Source organism: Podarcis cretensis (assembly GCF_951804945.1).
Source record: "Podarcis cretensis genome assembly, chromosome: 1".
Lineage (NCBI taxonomy): Eukaryota > Metazoa > Chordata > Lepidosauria > Squamata > Lacertidae > Podarcis > Podarcis cretensis.
Genome location: NC_137170.1, coordinates 252,193 through 265,351, shown reverse-complemented (window position 1 = coordinate 265,351; position 13,159 = coordinate 252,193). Strand labels below are relative to the sequence as shown.

At 48.1% G+C, this 13,159-nt stretch overlaps 1 protein-coding gene and 1 long non-coding RNA gene across 2 annotated transcripts in view; both read left to right on the top strand.

Moving 5' to 3' along the window:
- The window catches only part of LOC307208873, a 33,327-nt gene extending 30,610 nt beyond the window's left edge, over positions 1–2,717 (top strand). Inside the window, exons 2-3 of the long non-coding RNA XR_013835257.1 lie at positions 107–1,270; positions 1,575–2,717. This is a non-coding gene — a long non-coding RNA (uncharacterized lncRNA). The remainder of the gene's footprint in view (positions 1–106; positions 1,271–1,574) is intronic.
- A 740-nt stretch (positions 2,718–3,457) lies between these two features.
- Positions 3,458–12,681, top strand: LOC307215164 (uncharacterized protein). The gene is made up of 8 exons (XM_079974287.1): positions 3,458–3,469; positions 3,993–4,022; positions 5,279–5,346; positions 5,841–6,335; positions 6,498–6,573; positions 7,018–7,100; positions 9,025–9,151; positions 10,911–12,681. Exons 4-8 carry the CDS (start codon positions 5,910–5,912, stop codon positions 12,584–12,586), a joined length of 2,388 nt encoding a protein of 795 aa, XP_079830413.1. The 5' UTR covers positions 3,458–3,469; positions 3,993–4,022; positions 5,279–5,346; positions 5,841–5,909; the 3' UTR covers positions 12,587–12,681.
- The last annotated feature ends 478 nt before the right edge of the window (positions 12,682–13,159 follow it).

Here is a 13,159-nt window from a genome sequence, read left to right as displayed (position 1 = left end):
GCCACCAGCTCCCAGGGGCAGTGTTGCATGCAGCCCCCTGCACCCACGGGGGAAGGAGGAGGGATAGCTCCCCCCCTTCTGCTGATTCCTGGGGGTCTCAGCCCAGTTGTTACCGGAAAAATCCGAGGGCTCCCTTGGATAAAAGTAAAGACACCAACCAGAGTAACTTGGAGCAAATCAGCAGCCTGTAGGCCTGGTCTTTATTGAAGACTGTTGCGACAGGATTCCCACCGCCCACAAGGTGAAGCAAAATGGAAGCCCCGAACAAAAGAAGACCCCAACTTTTATTAGCTTCTAATCCCCTAAGTTACACCCCTAGAAATACATCACAACTACATCATGACTACATTAAAAACAGGAGGGGTCAGGGGAGGGGTTGCACAGGTAACCTGAGTATCATGACACCTGGCCGGTGCCCCTTCTCCCCCTCCCCATGAGTAATTTTCAGAAGACAAAAGGGTAGGCACAGTTTCCTGCCCCCTGAGGGGGAATCCGATCACTGTCCTTTTGTCATAGTCCGTGTTGAATCCACTCGTGTATGCAGCCAGTTGTGTTCTTGATAGTCTTGTGTCTGAGCCCATCAGGATGACTATCAAGGTTGCCATGCCAACTGGGTAGGGCTGCAGAGTACGTGTCTTCTCGTCCTCTGTCGTCCCCTTCTCCTTGTGCCCTCCATCTTTCCCAACATCAGGGTCTTTTCCAGGGAGCCTTCTCTTCTCCTGAGGTGGCCAAATTACTGGAGCCTCAGCTTCACGATCTGTCCTTCCAGTGAGCACTCAGGGCTGATTTCCTTAAGAATGGAGAGGTTTGATCTTCTTGCAGTCTCCTCCAGCACCATAATTCAAAAGCATCAATTCTTCGGCGATCAGCCTTCTTTACGGTCCAGCTTTCACTTCCATACATCACTACTGGGAAAACCATAGCTTTTACTATACGGACCTTTGTTGGCAAGGTGATATCTCTGCTTTTTAAGATGCTGTCAAGGTTTGTCATTGCTTTTCTCCCAAGAAGCAGGTGTCTTTTAATTTCGTGGCTGCTGTCCCCATCTGCAGTGATCATGGAGCCCAAGAAAGTAAAATCTCTCACTGCCTCCATTTCTTCCCCTTCTATTTGCCAGGAGGTGATGGGACCAGTGGCCATGATCTTTGTTTTTTTTGATGTTGAGCTTCAGACCATATTTTGTGCTCTCTTCTTTCACCCTCAGTAAAAGGTGCTTTAATTCCTCCTCACTTTCTGCCATCAAGGTTGTGTCATCTGCATATCTGAGGTTGTTGATATTTCTTCCGGCAATCTTTATTCCAGCTAGGGATTCATCCAGCCCAGCCTTTCGCATGATGAATTCTGCATATAAGTTAAATAAGCAGGGAGACAATATACAGCCTTGTCGTACTCCTTTCCCAATTTTGAACCAATCAGTTGTTCCATATCCAGTTCTAACTGTAGCTTCTTGTCCCACATAGAGATTTCTCAGGAGACAGATGAGGTGATCAGGCACTCCCTTTTCTTTAAGAACTTGCCATAGTTTGCTGTGGTCGACACAGTCAAAGGCTTTTGCATAGTCAATGAAGCAGAAGTTTTATTGTTCTTTGGGTGGCGGGTACTTAAGGTGTCTGGGACTAAATCTGATAAGCGGAGCAAGTTGATGAACTTGGGTAACCTCAAGATCCCTCTCCCTCTTTATGACATGTTGATGGTGTATCAGTGATGTATCAATGATGCTTCTGGAAAGGTATTATGGGAAGTGGGGGAAGGTCTTAAATGAGTGTGTAATCTATGTTGGGGTTCTTACTCCGTGTGGGAACCTGCTGTGCAGCAATAAAGATTGTGGTCTACTGATCACTGTTTTGCTCCAAATTACTTGGCTGGACCTTTTTTTCTTTTACTGACCACATAGAACCGTGGGGGACTTGCACCCTGGCAAGCTGGGCTGTTGAGTAGTCTCTGTATTTTTTCCTTAACAGAGGGGAGAGAGCAGTGGCAGTTCTGAAACAGGTTGGTTAGATTAGTACTATAGGAATAGCATTATACTACCCATTGCTCCTGCTGTAATAAAGTAACAAAAATGAACATTTTTACACAGTTATCTTGAAACCCTTGTTTATTTTTCAATAAATCCTTTGTATTCCACCACACCCCTCATTCTTTGCTACCTTAGGAGAGAAGTGTTCAAAGAGGAGCTCTCTGTGGTGGCGGCAGCAAATAAGATGGGAGTTTGGTGCAGGACCCAGTCCAGACCCATCTCATAGCTGTGCCGTTTGAATGAAGTGGGAGGGTGGTGCAGGGGTGTTTGGGCAGTGCCAGAGCCACGCCAAGGAAAGATGGGGTGGCAGAATATTGGGAGATAAACCAGACCTCTGCATAGTATATTCCGAAGTGTTCGAAGTGCTTCCTTAAGAACAAACCCCGTCCTTCTTACAACAGCCCTATAAGGTAGACCGGGAAGTTCCCCCCGATATTGCAGGGCTGGGGGCTGGAGAGGGGGGTGAACCAGAGACGCCTCTCTTCCTTGTCCTCTGAACAAACATCTGTTGGCAGCACTGGCTGCACAGTCCCAAAGAAAGGACACGTCCACTCTCTCTCCTCTCCCGCCACTCAAATTAGTCCAAAGACAAGGTCCCTCGGAGAACCTTCCTTTTCCTGTCTAGGAAACCCCTGAGCTCCGCAAAGCCCTCGCTGAGATGTTAATAAGGGTCCTAAACAAACAAAGGAAAGTTTCGAACAAGCCAAGGGAATCCCCCCAAGAGAAGAAGGCAGGAACTCCCTCCCGGGCCAAGGGTGAAAAGGCATGGCGCCGGATTCCTAGAGCGGACAGGAAAAGAAGGCATCCCGAGCCCAAGCGAAGGGTTAAAAGGCATGGCGCCGGATTCCTAGAGAGGACAAGAGAGGACGGCGGGCGCAGGTCCCTCGCTGGTCTCTTCCGGCTCGGCTCTCTCTCCTCCTGGAGCCTCGGAGGGCGAGTCTTTCTTCCCCCGGATCCAGTCCCGGGGCCGCGGCCGGGGGTGCAGGAGGGAGCGGAGCACCTCGGCTCTTCCTCGGGGTCCAGGCGCTGCTTGGGTCGGGGGGAAACGGGCGTGCGAAGAACGAGAGACAAAGCACTTGGATTAGCAACAGGCGGGGTAGCCAGACAGAACCAGTTGGACATAAATATCTATGCAAAAAATAAAAATGAAAACCTGAGAAAGACGGTCGGAAGATTGAAGGCGAGAAAACATCGCGCTTCTTCCTGCGGTGAACAGGAAGGACGGATTGTTAACCCCCGCGGGTGGGACGAGGGAATCTCGCCTAGCAGCTCTCCGCCTTCCCAAGACTCCAACAAGCAGGGCCGGAATGTAAATACAGGCATGTGAGATAACAGTCCCACACATCTGCAGCACGGAGGATTGAAATTCCCAACATGCCGAACCAACCACGTTGCCCAGGATTCTTTGGAAGCCATGGCTCTTTCAAGGGGTCTGATTCTGCTTTGAAGGTACATTGCAGGTGAGGCCTGGGCGTGCTTTTTCCTTTCTTCTTTGAATAACTTTTTATTGAACTTCATAAACAAGGATAATAGAAGTAATGAATGATACCAATAATTAGACCGAGTCTTCTCATGTCATTTGTATATCACAAAAATAGCAAAATACATCTGCAGGAATATCTGCAATATATGTTTCATTATGAGTGTTCAACATAGGATTCCTTGGTTCCTGAATTGGTTTAAACAGAAGCAACATAGCATAGCCAAACTCCTAGAGAGGCAAGCTTGTGGTTGCTCTTAGGTTAACTCTCTCCCCCCCCCCTTTCATGTTGCAAATGGAAGAATGCTAGATGCCCTCATGGTCCCTTCCAACTCTACAAATCTGTGATTCTTAATGGAAATGTTGGTCTATTGATGAGTTGTGGGAGGGAGGCTCAAAGTGAAGATGATGATTTATGTTTACATTTAAATTTAGATCAACCAGATTGAGCCAAATACTGATGATGTGTGTGTTTTCTGCTGTAACCTCAAGGGGCAACAAAACCTCTGCAAATTCCAGCAGGCAAGTTCCCCACTTTCTTGAGGATGTATGTTACTGCTGTTCTTGTTGTTATTGTTATCACTACTTTTACTACTACTCCATTTATTATCCAGGGCGGGATACAGCAATTTTTAAAATCAACATTAAACAGAGTTGAAGCAAAATACAGTCACAGGAATAGGGTGGACCTGTAAACACATGTCTGCGGTGTCAGAGGCTTTGGTGAATAGCGGAAGGTGCCACATGTGCCTCTGTGGGAGGGAACTCCCCAACCAAGGAATGCCTCTCTTGGGACATCCCCCTTCCAAAACTCTGAGCGTGGTGAGACTACCAAGACCTCTCCCAATCCAAAAACATCAAATGGGTATTTTAGAGAAGGAGGTGGTTCTTCAGATAATGTGAGCACCTTGAATGGGGCTCAGAAATGAACTCACAACCAATGCAGCAGTTTTTAAAAAGCAAGTAAATGTGTTCTCAGGTCATTGTGGGGATTAAATGAGGAGGGGTGTATGCCAAGTAGAGCTTTTTGGAGAAAAAGATGGGATATAAATACAGTTAATAAAGAGCCCACCAGCTAGCCAACAATCTGGTCACTGCATTTTGGACCATCTTCCAAGTCCTCCTACAGCGTGGTGTAGTGGTTAAGAGTGGTGAACTCATAATCCGGTGAACTGGCTTCGCATCTCCGCTCCTCCACACGCAACTGCTGGGTGACCTTGGGCTAGTCACACTTCTCTGAAGTCTCTCAGCCTCACAGAGTGTTTGTTGTGGGGGAGGAAGGGAAAGGAGAATGTGAGCCGCTTTGAGACTCCTTGAGGGGAGTGAAAGGTGGGATATCAAGTCCAAACTTCCTCCTCCTCCTCCTCCTCCTCCTCCTCTTCTTCTTCTTCTTCTCCTCTTCAGGGACAGTTTCACACAGAGGGCATTGCAGTAATTCAATCTGATTCAGAGCATGGATTACAAGGGACACCTCGTCACAGTACCAAAGGGACAGAGATGGCAAACTAGCCCAGAGCTGGAAATGGGCACTGCTAGTCCCTGAGGCCACCTAAGCCTCAAGTGACCATGCTGGATTCAGGAGTACCCCCAGGCATATATGGCTGTGTGTGGGTTAAGCTTTGTCACACCATCATCATCATCTTCATCATCATCATTATTAATCCACCCTTCACCTTCAGTTCCCAGGGCAGCTTACAACATTAAAAACCACATTAAAACCGTTTAAAACAACTTACGATCTCAGAAATGAGATGAGTCTTTCTTTACTTGCTTTTTAGCGCTGTCCCTTGGCTCCACCCCCACGTGCTTTGAACTTAACCCGCGTCATCCTCAGGGGGTTGGCCAGGTAAGTATCTGGCCCTCAGAACAAAAAAGGGGAGACCCCACACCAGTAGTATGTTTTGAGAACATTGGAGATTCCAAGTGCTAGAAAATGAGACAGAAACAAGAAAGAAATGTGTGTTTAGCGGGGGAGGACAGGACGGGGAGCAGCTTTTGAGGGCCCCAGGTTTAGGACCCCCACCACAGCCTAGTGTCCACAATGCACTTGGTACTCACTCGTCAGTCGCAGTTCTGACTTCATGCATTGACTGAAAGGCAGGAACCAGCGGGGTATTCATCTCACAGAAATGCCCTCAGTTGTCTGCACATTTTGTATGGCAACATTACTTCTAGGAGGGCTAAAGTCTTCCTTTTTCTTTTAGAGAAAGCTCAGAGACTGTGCTGTGGTGCAGTCCAACCCTGGTTCCTAGTAAGACTCATCCACGCTTACTCAGGGAACATTTTTCTTCTCCTGACAGTGTACCAATTTTATAACAGAACAATGCACTTGTTTTGTAGGACTTGCTAGTGCTTCTAATTGGGACAGACAGAACTTGGCAGAAGAAAAAGGGATCTCCGCGAGGCTTCATGAGAGCACAAATGGATGAGCAAGACTCAGCTGACCCTGAAGCAGGAAGAGGCCATGCTATCAAAACTGGGAGCAGTGGGAGTTTCTGGGGAAACTCTCTGCAGAAGGTCCTGGGTGAGGAGGACACCCTCTGCTCAGAGGTGCAGAGCCAGCAGTTCAGGCAGCTCTGTTCCCTGGAGACTGAAGGACCCCGAGAAGTTTGCAACCAATTTTACCGTCTTGATGGTCAGTGGCTGAAGCCAGAAAGGCATACAAATGTTCAGATGTTGGACCTGGTGATCATGGAGCAGTTCCTGGCTGTCCTTCCACTAGAGATGGAGTGCTGGGTTAGGGAATGTGGAGCAGAGACCAGTTCCCAGGCAGTGGCCCTGGCTGAAGGTTTCCTCCTGAGTCAGGCAGAGGAGAGAAAGCAGGCAGAGCAGCAGGTGAGAGAGACTTTCCTCTGGATGCTCCTAAGGGGCTCCAAACATGAGGGAGAACATCCCTAAATCCCATCCTTTTTTGGAAAGCATCCAAGGAATGCCTCTGCCATTCCTTTCCCAGTACTTCTCCAATTTCTCTGTTTTAAATCCTTGTTGCTCTTTCAGGGAAAGGAACTGTTTGCAGAAAAGGGCTTGGATTTCTCAGAGAGGACTCTGTTGGAAACCAGAGAGAGGCTGTTGGGTAAGGATTGATGAGTTCTTTCTACATTTTGGCACATGCTATTGATTTTGAAACTAATATAATGGGTTCTTTGAATTCTTTTGAGGAAGACATTTGGGCCCAACATGGAGTCTACACACACATAAAAACTGTTCTGAAAATGCTTTTTAAAAAATACATTGAATTTTCCATAAAGCTCACCACCATCATTTAGGGTCACATTGTATATTGCTCTGAAAACACACTTAAAGCCTTTTATTTGTGGCTGTGTAGCTGAGTCCCAAGAACCCCAAGGAGAGGAGATCCATTTTTGTAGCATGAAAATGTGAAATGTGTACAAACATCCAAATGCACTCAGTAGGCAAGGCTTTATGCAAGGCCCATCTGAAGTTAGAGCCGTGCTGCTTAACCTCTGAGAGAAGCATGCACCTGTGTCTTCCTACTTGCCTTCCTTCTTACTTACAGGTGACCAAATGATGCCATCAAGACATGCTCCTCCATACTTTCATGGTGCTGGAGGGGAAGCAGCGGCTGTGGAACCAGATCAAGTAGGAGGAAGAAGCCTTGTGGGGAAAGAGGCTGAGGGGTGGTGCTGCCTGGGTGCCTCCGGGCCCAAATGAATCTCTCCCCCTCCTCTTGCTGCTGTGAAACTGCCCTTAACAAAGTCTGAACATGCCATTCCAGAAGATTTGTGTGCTGTGAATAATCAACAGCCACCTCTCCTTAACTAGGTTTCTGAGTTTGCTAGTATTATTTACCGTATTTTTCGCTCCATAGGGCGCACTGGACCATAAGGTGCTGTCAGGGGCTCAGGAGCAGAGGCACAGGGAAAAGAGGAGATGGAGAGCGAAGGGGAAGAATCCGAGGGGAGCGTAGGAGAAGAGGACAGTGGACCGAGGGATTCCATGAGCCTCTCCAGCGAATCGGAAGATTCACAGAAGGGGGCGCCAGTGGCCAGGGGTAGGGGGTTCCCAAGGGGAACGCCCCAGGAGCAAGGGGGCAGCAGGGACTCCCAGAGCAGTAGTTGGAAATCAGGACCAGCTTCCCCACCAGAGCAGAGTGGGGGGGAAGAGTCCCAAGGATCGGGGACAGTGCATTCCCCACCAGGGAGAGAAGATAAGGCAGGGCTGACCACACCTCCATCAGAAAGTCGGACAACGGAGGAGAGGTCAGATCCGGCCAGTGTCCCGGAAGAGGGAAGCAGTGACCGAAGTAGTGTAACGGTTAGGAGAAAGGTCACTGGCTTGGCGCGAGAGGCAAGTTCAAATGTACAGGAGCGCGGGACAGCAGAGAATGAGGTTTGGGAACCGGGTCCTAAAGCCCGCCGGAGGGAGGGGGAGGAGCTAAGCGACTCAGCGTCGGAAGAGTCCAGAAAGGGCAATGCCCCAGTGGGCAGGAGGACCCAGAGGAGGAGAGAGCAGCGTAAAAGGTGGAGCATGGCTAGGATCTTAAACTGGTGTCATAGGGGAGGAGACTCAGACGGGACTTCGCCGATCTAGGGTTTAAGACGTAGGGCTGCACGCTGTGGCTTTGAAATGGAAACTGAACTTCAATAAAGACTTTTGTACATTACCACAGCCTAGCATTGGTCCTCTGTGAGCTGGGACCTAGAGGCAGCTCTGACAGGTGCACCTAGTTTTTAGGGGGGGGGATCTTATTCCCCACCCCAGCCCCAAAGAGCAGCGGACAGGCTTCTGGAGCTGTCAGGTGAAGCCCGGGTTCGCTGTCTTGGCTTCGTTTTTAGCCGTGCGCAACCTCTCCCGGCTGGAGAGCTTGCGCGCTGCCTTAGCTTTGTTTTTAGCCACGGGGCTGGGGCTGGGGCGGGGGAAGCCCGAGCTTCCCCCAGTCCCCAGAACAGGTCGGGGAGCGGCGGCAAGGTTGCGCGCAGCCTTGCCTCCGCTCCCAGAGCTTGCGGGGCTGGTAGGGGAAGCCTGGGTTCCCCCCCCCCCCAACCCCAGGGACCACACATTTCCCCTTAGTTTTTAAGAGGAAAAAAGTGCGTCTTATGGAGTGAAAAATACGGTATGTTGTTGCACTTTTATTTATATATTTATTGTTGAATGCTAAGACAGGCTTCTAAGCAGTGGCCAGGAGTCCTCTAGCCAGCCACATCAGTTGCACAATGGGGCTCAGCTCCTTGTGCCCCCATGCACCCCTTGCAGTTGGCTTTAGGGGCCCTCCCCGCCAAGAACAGCACATTGGGGAGTGGAGTGGGGATCTTTCCATATGGCAAGCTGGAATGCTTGCACAGAGAGAAGGATTTGAAGTTCCACCCTATTACACAAAATTAATACCCATCATTAAAATACACAACAAAAATTCCATTAAAATGTTAAAACAAGCTCACATAATTGAAATGTGCAGCAAACCCATCCAATTAAAAGAACACAACAATTCACAGGCAGAAAATAGCAGAGCAGTGTACAGTTTATATTCTTCATGCTGTCTAAGAGGACAACCTTTTTCTTTTAGGGTCCAGTGTGCTTTGAAGATGTTGCTGTTCATTTCACAGATGAGGAATGGGTGTTGCTGAATCCTGACCAGAGAACTCTGCATAAGGAAGTCATGGAGGAGAATCGTGAGGTCATGGACTCTCTCAGTAAGACTCCCTCCTGCTTCATAATTTCTGTTTTGATACTGTCAGGGGCTCAGGAGCAGAGGCACAGGGAAGAGAGGAGATGGAGAGCGAAGGGGAAGAATCCGAGGGGAGCGTAGGAGAAGAGGACAGTGGACCGAGGGATTCCATGAGCCTCTCCAGCGAATCGGAAGATTCACAGAAGGGGGCGCCAGTGGCCAGGGGTAGGGGGTTCCCAAGGGGAACGCCCCAGGAGCAAGGGGGCAGCAGGGACTCCCAGAGCAGTAGCTGGAAATCAGGACCAGCTTCCCCACCAGAGCAGAGTGGGGGGGGGGGGGAAGAGTCCCAAGGATCGGGGCCAGTGCATTCCCCACCAGGGAGAGAAGATAAGGCAGGGCTGACCACGCCTCCATCAGAAAGTCGGACAACAGAGGGGAGGTCAGATCCGGCCAGTGTCCCGGAAGAGGGAAGCAGTGACCGAAGTAGTGTAACGGTTAGGAGAAAGGTCACTGGGTTGGCGCGAGAGGCAAGTTCAAATGTACAGGAGCACGGGACAGCAGAGAATGAGGATTGGGAACCGGGTCCTAAAGCCCGCCGGAGGGAGGGGGAGGAGCTAAGCGACTCAGCGTCGGAAGAGTCCAGAAAGGGCAATGCCCCAGCGGGCAGGAGGACCCAGAGGAGGAGAGAGCAGCGTAAAAGGTGGAGCAGGGCTAGGATCTTAAACTGGTGTCATAGGGGAGGAGACTCAGACGGGACTTCGCCGATCTAGGGTTTAAGACGTAGGGCTGCACGCTGTGGCTTTGAAATGGAAACTGAACTTCAATAAAGACTTTTGTACATTACTACAGCCTAGCGTTGGTCCTCTGTGAGCTGGGACCTAGAGGCAGCTCTGACAGATACTGAGTATTGTGACAAACCTCCAGTAATTGGATGGAGCTCAACAGCACCATCTACAGCATCAAGGATTCTAACTCCCCAATGGAGGACTATCAACTGTTTTGTCTGTGCATATTCTCCTTCCAGTTAGGCTTCGGAGCTGTAAGGAAAGTTGAAACAGCTTCTGTCAGGGTTTTTGGTTGACTCAAGAGAAAACTAACATTGGAGATGGAGAAAAGTCCATGATTGGGCCAAGCAAAATCCATCCCAGAAAAGAGTCAGGCTTTATTAACCTCAGGTTCCTATAAATATGTCAGTTAATACAAAGACACTGAACCTTGTAGTAAGACCTGGGTGTTCATCAGTATGCATATAATATCCAGCTCTACCTCTCTTTCAAATCAGAACCTCGGTCCAGTATACCTGAAGGAGTGTCTCCACCCCCATCATTCTGCCTGGACACTGAGGTCCAGTGCAGAGGGCCTTCTGGCGGTTCCTTCACTGCGAGAAGCCAAGTTACAGAGAACCAGGCAGAGGGCCTTCTCGGTAGTGGCACCTGCTCTGTGGAACACCCCCCCCACCAGTTGTCAAGAGAAAAACAAGTACCAGACTAGAAGACATCTGAAGACACCCCTGTTTAGGAAAGCTTTTAATGTTGGACAGATTATTGTATTTTAATATTTTGTTGGAAGCTGTCCAGGGTGGCTGGTGAAACCCAGCCAGATGGGCGGGGTATTATTATTATTATTATTATTATTAATAATAATTATTATCAATAAATGAATGAATAAATAATTGTCTAACTCCCTTCTCTTTTTTCTCTCTCGCAAGCATTGATTATCATTGTTCAATAATCTGGGGCTCAGTTTCTTCCTAAGGCTCTAATCCATTTCTCTTATTGTCGCAGGTGCTGATGAATTGGAAATTAAGAACAAGAGAGACCACTGCAAAATCCACACAGTGGAGAAGCCATATAACTATATGGTGTGTGGAGAAAGCTTCAGTCAGAGCTTCCATTTCTCTTCCCATCAAAAAAATCCCATCGAGAAGAAACTCTGTCAGTGCTTGAAATGTGGAAAGAGCTTCAATTCCAAGAGGAGTCTCACTTCCCATCAAAAAACTCATAGCAGGAAAAAATCATATCAGTGCTTGGAATGTGGAAAAAGCTTCAGTCAAAGCTCCTATCTCATTTCCCATCAAAGAACTCACAGCGGGGAGAGACCATATCATTGCTTGGAATGTGGAAAGAGCTTCACCTGGAAGGCAAGTCTCACTTCCCATCAAATAATTCATACAGGGGAGAAACCATATCAGTGCTTAGAATGTGGAAAGCGCTTTAGTCGGAACTTCCATCTCACTTCCCATCAAAGAACTCACAGTGGTGAGAAACCGTATCGGTGCATTGAATGTGGAAAGAGCTTCAGTCAGAAGGGCCCACTCACTTCCCATCAAAGAACTCACAGTGGGGAGAATCCCTATCAGTGCTTTGAATGTGGAAAGAGTTTCACCTGCAAGGAAAGCCTCATTTCCCATCAAAGAATTCATACAGGGGAGAAACCATATCAATGCTTAGAATGTGGAAAGAGCTTCACTTGGAAGGTAAATCTTACTTCCCATCAAAGAATTCATACAGGGGAGAAACCGTATCAGTGTTTGGAATGTGGAAAGAGATTCACCCAGAAGGAAGGTCTCACTTCCCATCAAAGAATTCATACAGGGAAGAAACCATATCAGTGCTTAGAATGTGGCGAGAGCTTTGCCTGGAAAGTAAGTCTCACTTCTCATCAAAGAATTCATACAGGGGAAAAACCATATCAATGTTTGGAATGTGGAAAGAGCTTCAGTCGGAACTCCCATCTCACATCCCATGAAAGAATTCACAGAGGGGAAGAGCCATATCAGTGCTTGGAATGTGGAAAGAGTTTCATTCGGAAGGATAATCTCATTTCCCATCAAAGAATTCACAGTGGAGAGAAACCCTATCAGTGCTTGGTATGTGGAAAGAGCTTTAGTCGGAAAGAAAGTGTCACTTCCCATCAAAGAATTCATACAGGGGAGAAACCATATCAGTGTTTGGAATGTGAAAAGAGCTTCAATCAGAACACCCATCTCATTTCCCATCAAAGAATTCATACAGGGGAGAAACCATATCAGTGCTTGGAATGTGGAAAGAGCTTCAGTAAGAGGGCCCATCTCACGGCCCATCAAAGAATTCACACTGGGGAGAAACCATATCAGTGTGTTGAATGTGGAAACAGCTTCAATTCCAAGGGGACTCTCACTTCCCATCGAAGAATTCATACAGGGGAGAAACCATATCAGTGCTTGGAATGTGGAAAGAGATTCAACCAAAAGGAAAATCTCACTTCCCATCAAAGAATTCATTCAGGGGAAAAACCATATCAGTGCTTGGAATGTGGAAAGAGATTCAGTCGAAATTCCCATTGCACTTCCCATCAAAAAACTCACAGCAGGGAGAAACCATATCAGTGCTTGGAATGTGGAAAGAGATTCACCTGGAAAGGAAGTCTCACTTCACATGAAAGAATTCATACAGGGGTGAAACCATTAAAATGCTTGTGATGTGGAAACAACTTCAATTCCAAGGGGAATCTCATGGTCCATCGAAGAATTCATACAGGGGAGAAACCATATCAGTGCTTGGAATGTGGAAAGAACTTCAGTAAGAGCACCAAGCTCACGTCCCATTAAATAATTCACCGTGGGGAGAATCATAGAATTGTAGCATTGGAAGGGACCCTAAGGTTAATCTCTTGTCTTTGTCCATGGAGTTTTCTTGGCAGGGATACTGGAGTGGCTTGCTGGTTCCTGCTCCAGGTGGATCACGTTTGGTCAAAACTCTCCACTATGACCTGTCCATCTTGGGTGGCCCTGCACGGCATAGCTCATAACTTCTCCGAGTTATTCAAGCCCCTTCGCCATGGCAAGGCAGTGATCCATGAAGTGAGTGAGGAGGAATTAAAGAACCTTTTAATGACGGTGAAAGAGGAGAGCGCAAAATATGGTCTGAAGCTCAACATCAAAAAAACGAAGATCATGGCCACTGGTCCCATCACCTCCTGGCAAATAGAAGGGGAAGAAATGGAGGCAGTGAGAGATTTTACTTTCTTGGGCTCCATGATCACTGCAGATGGT

Excerpts from the sequence above, each read along its gene's own strand:
- LOC307215164 (XM_079974287.1), top strand. The coding sequence starts at position 5,910 with ATGAGAGCACAAATGGATGAGCAAGACTCAGCTGACCCTGAAGCAGGA. Across the intron at positions 7,101-9,024 it reads CGGCTGTGGAACCAGATCAA|GGTCCAGTGTGCTTTGAAGA; the intron begins GTAGGAGGAAGA and ends TTTTTCTTTTAG. Across the intron at positions 9,152-10,910 it reads TGAGGTCATGGACTCTCTCA|GTGCTGATGAATTGGAAATT; the intron begins GTAAGACTCCCT and ends TTATTGTCGCAG.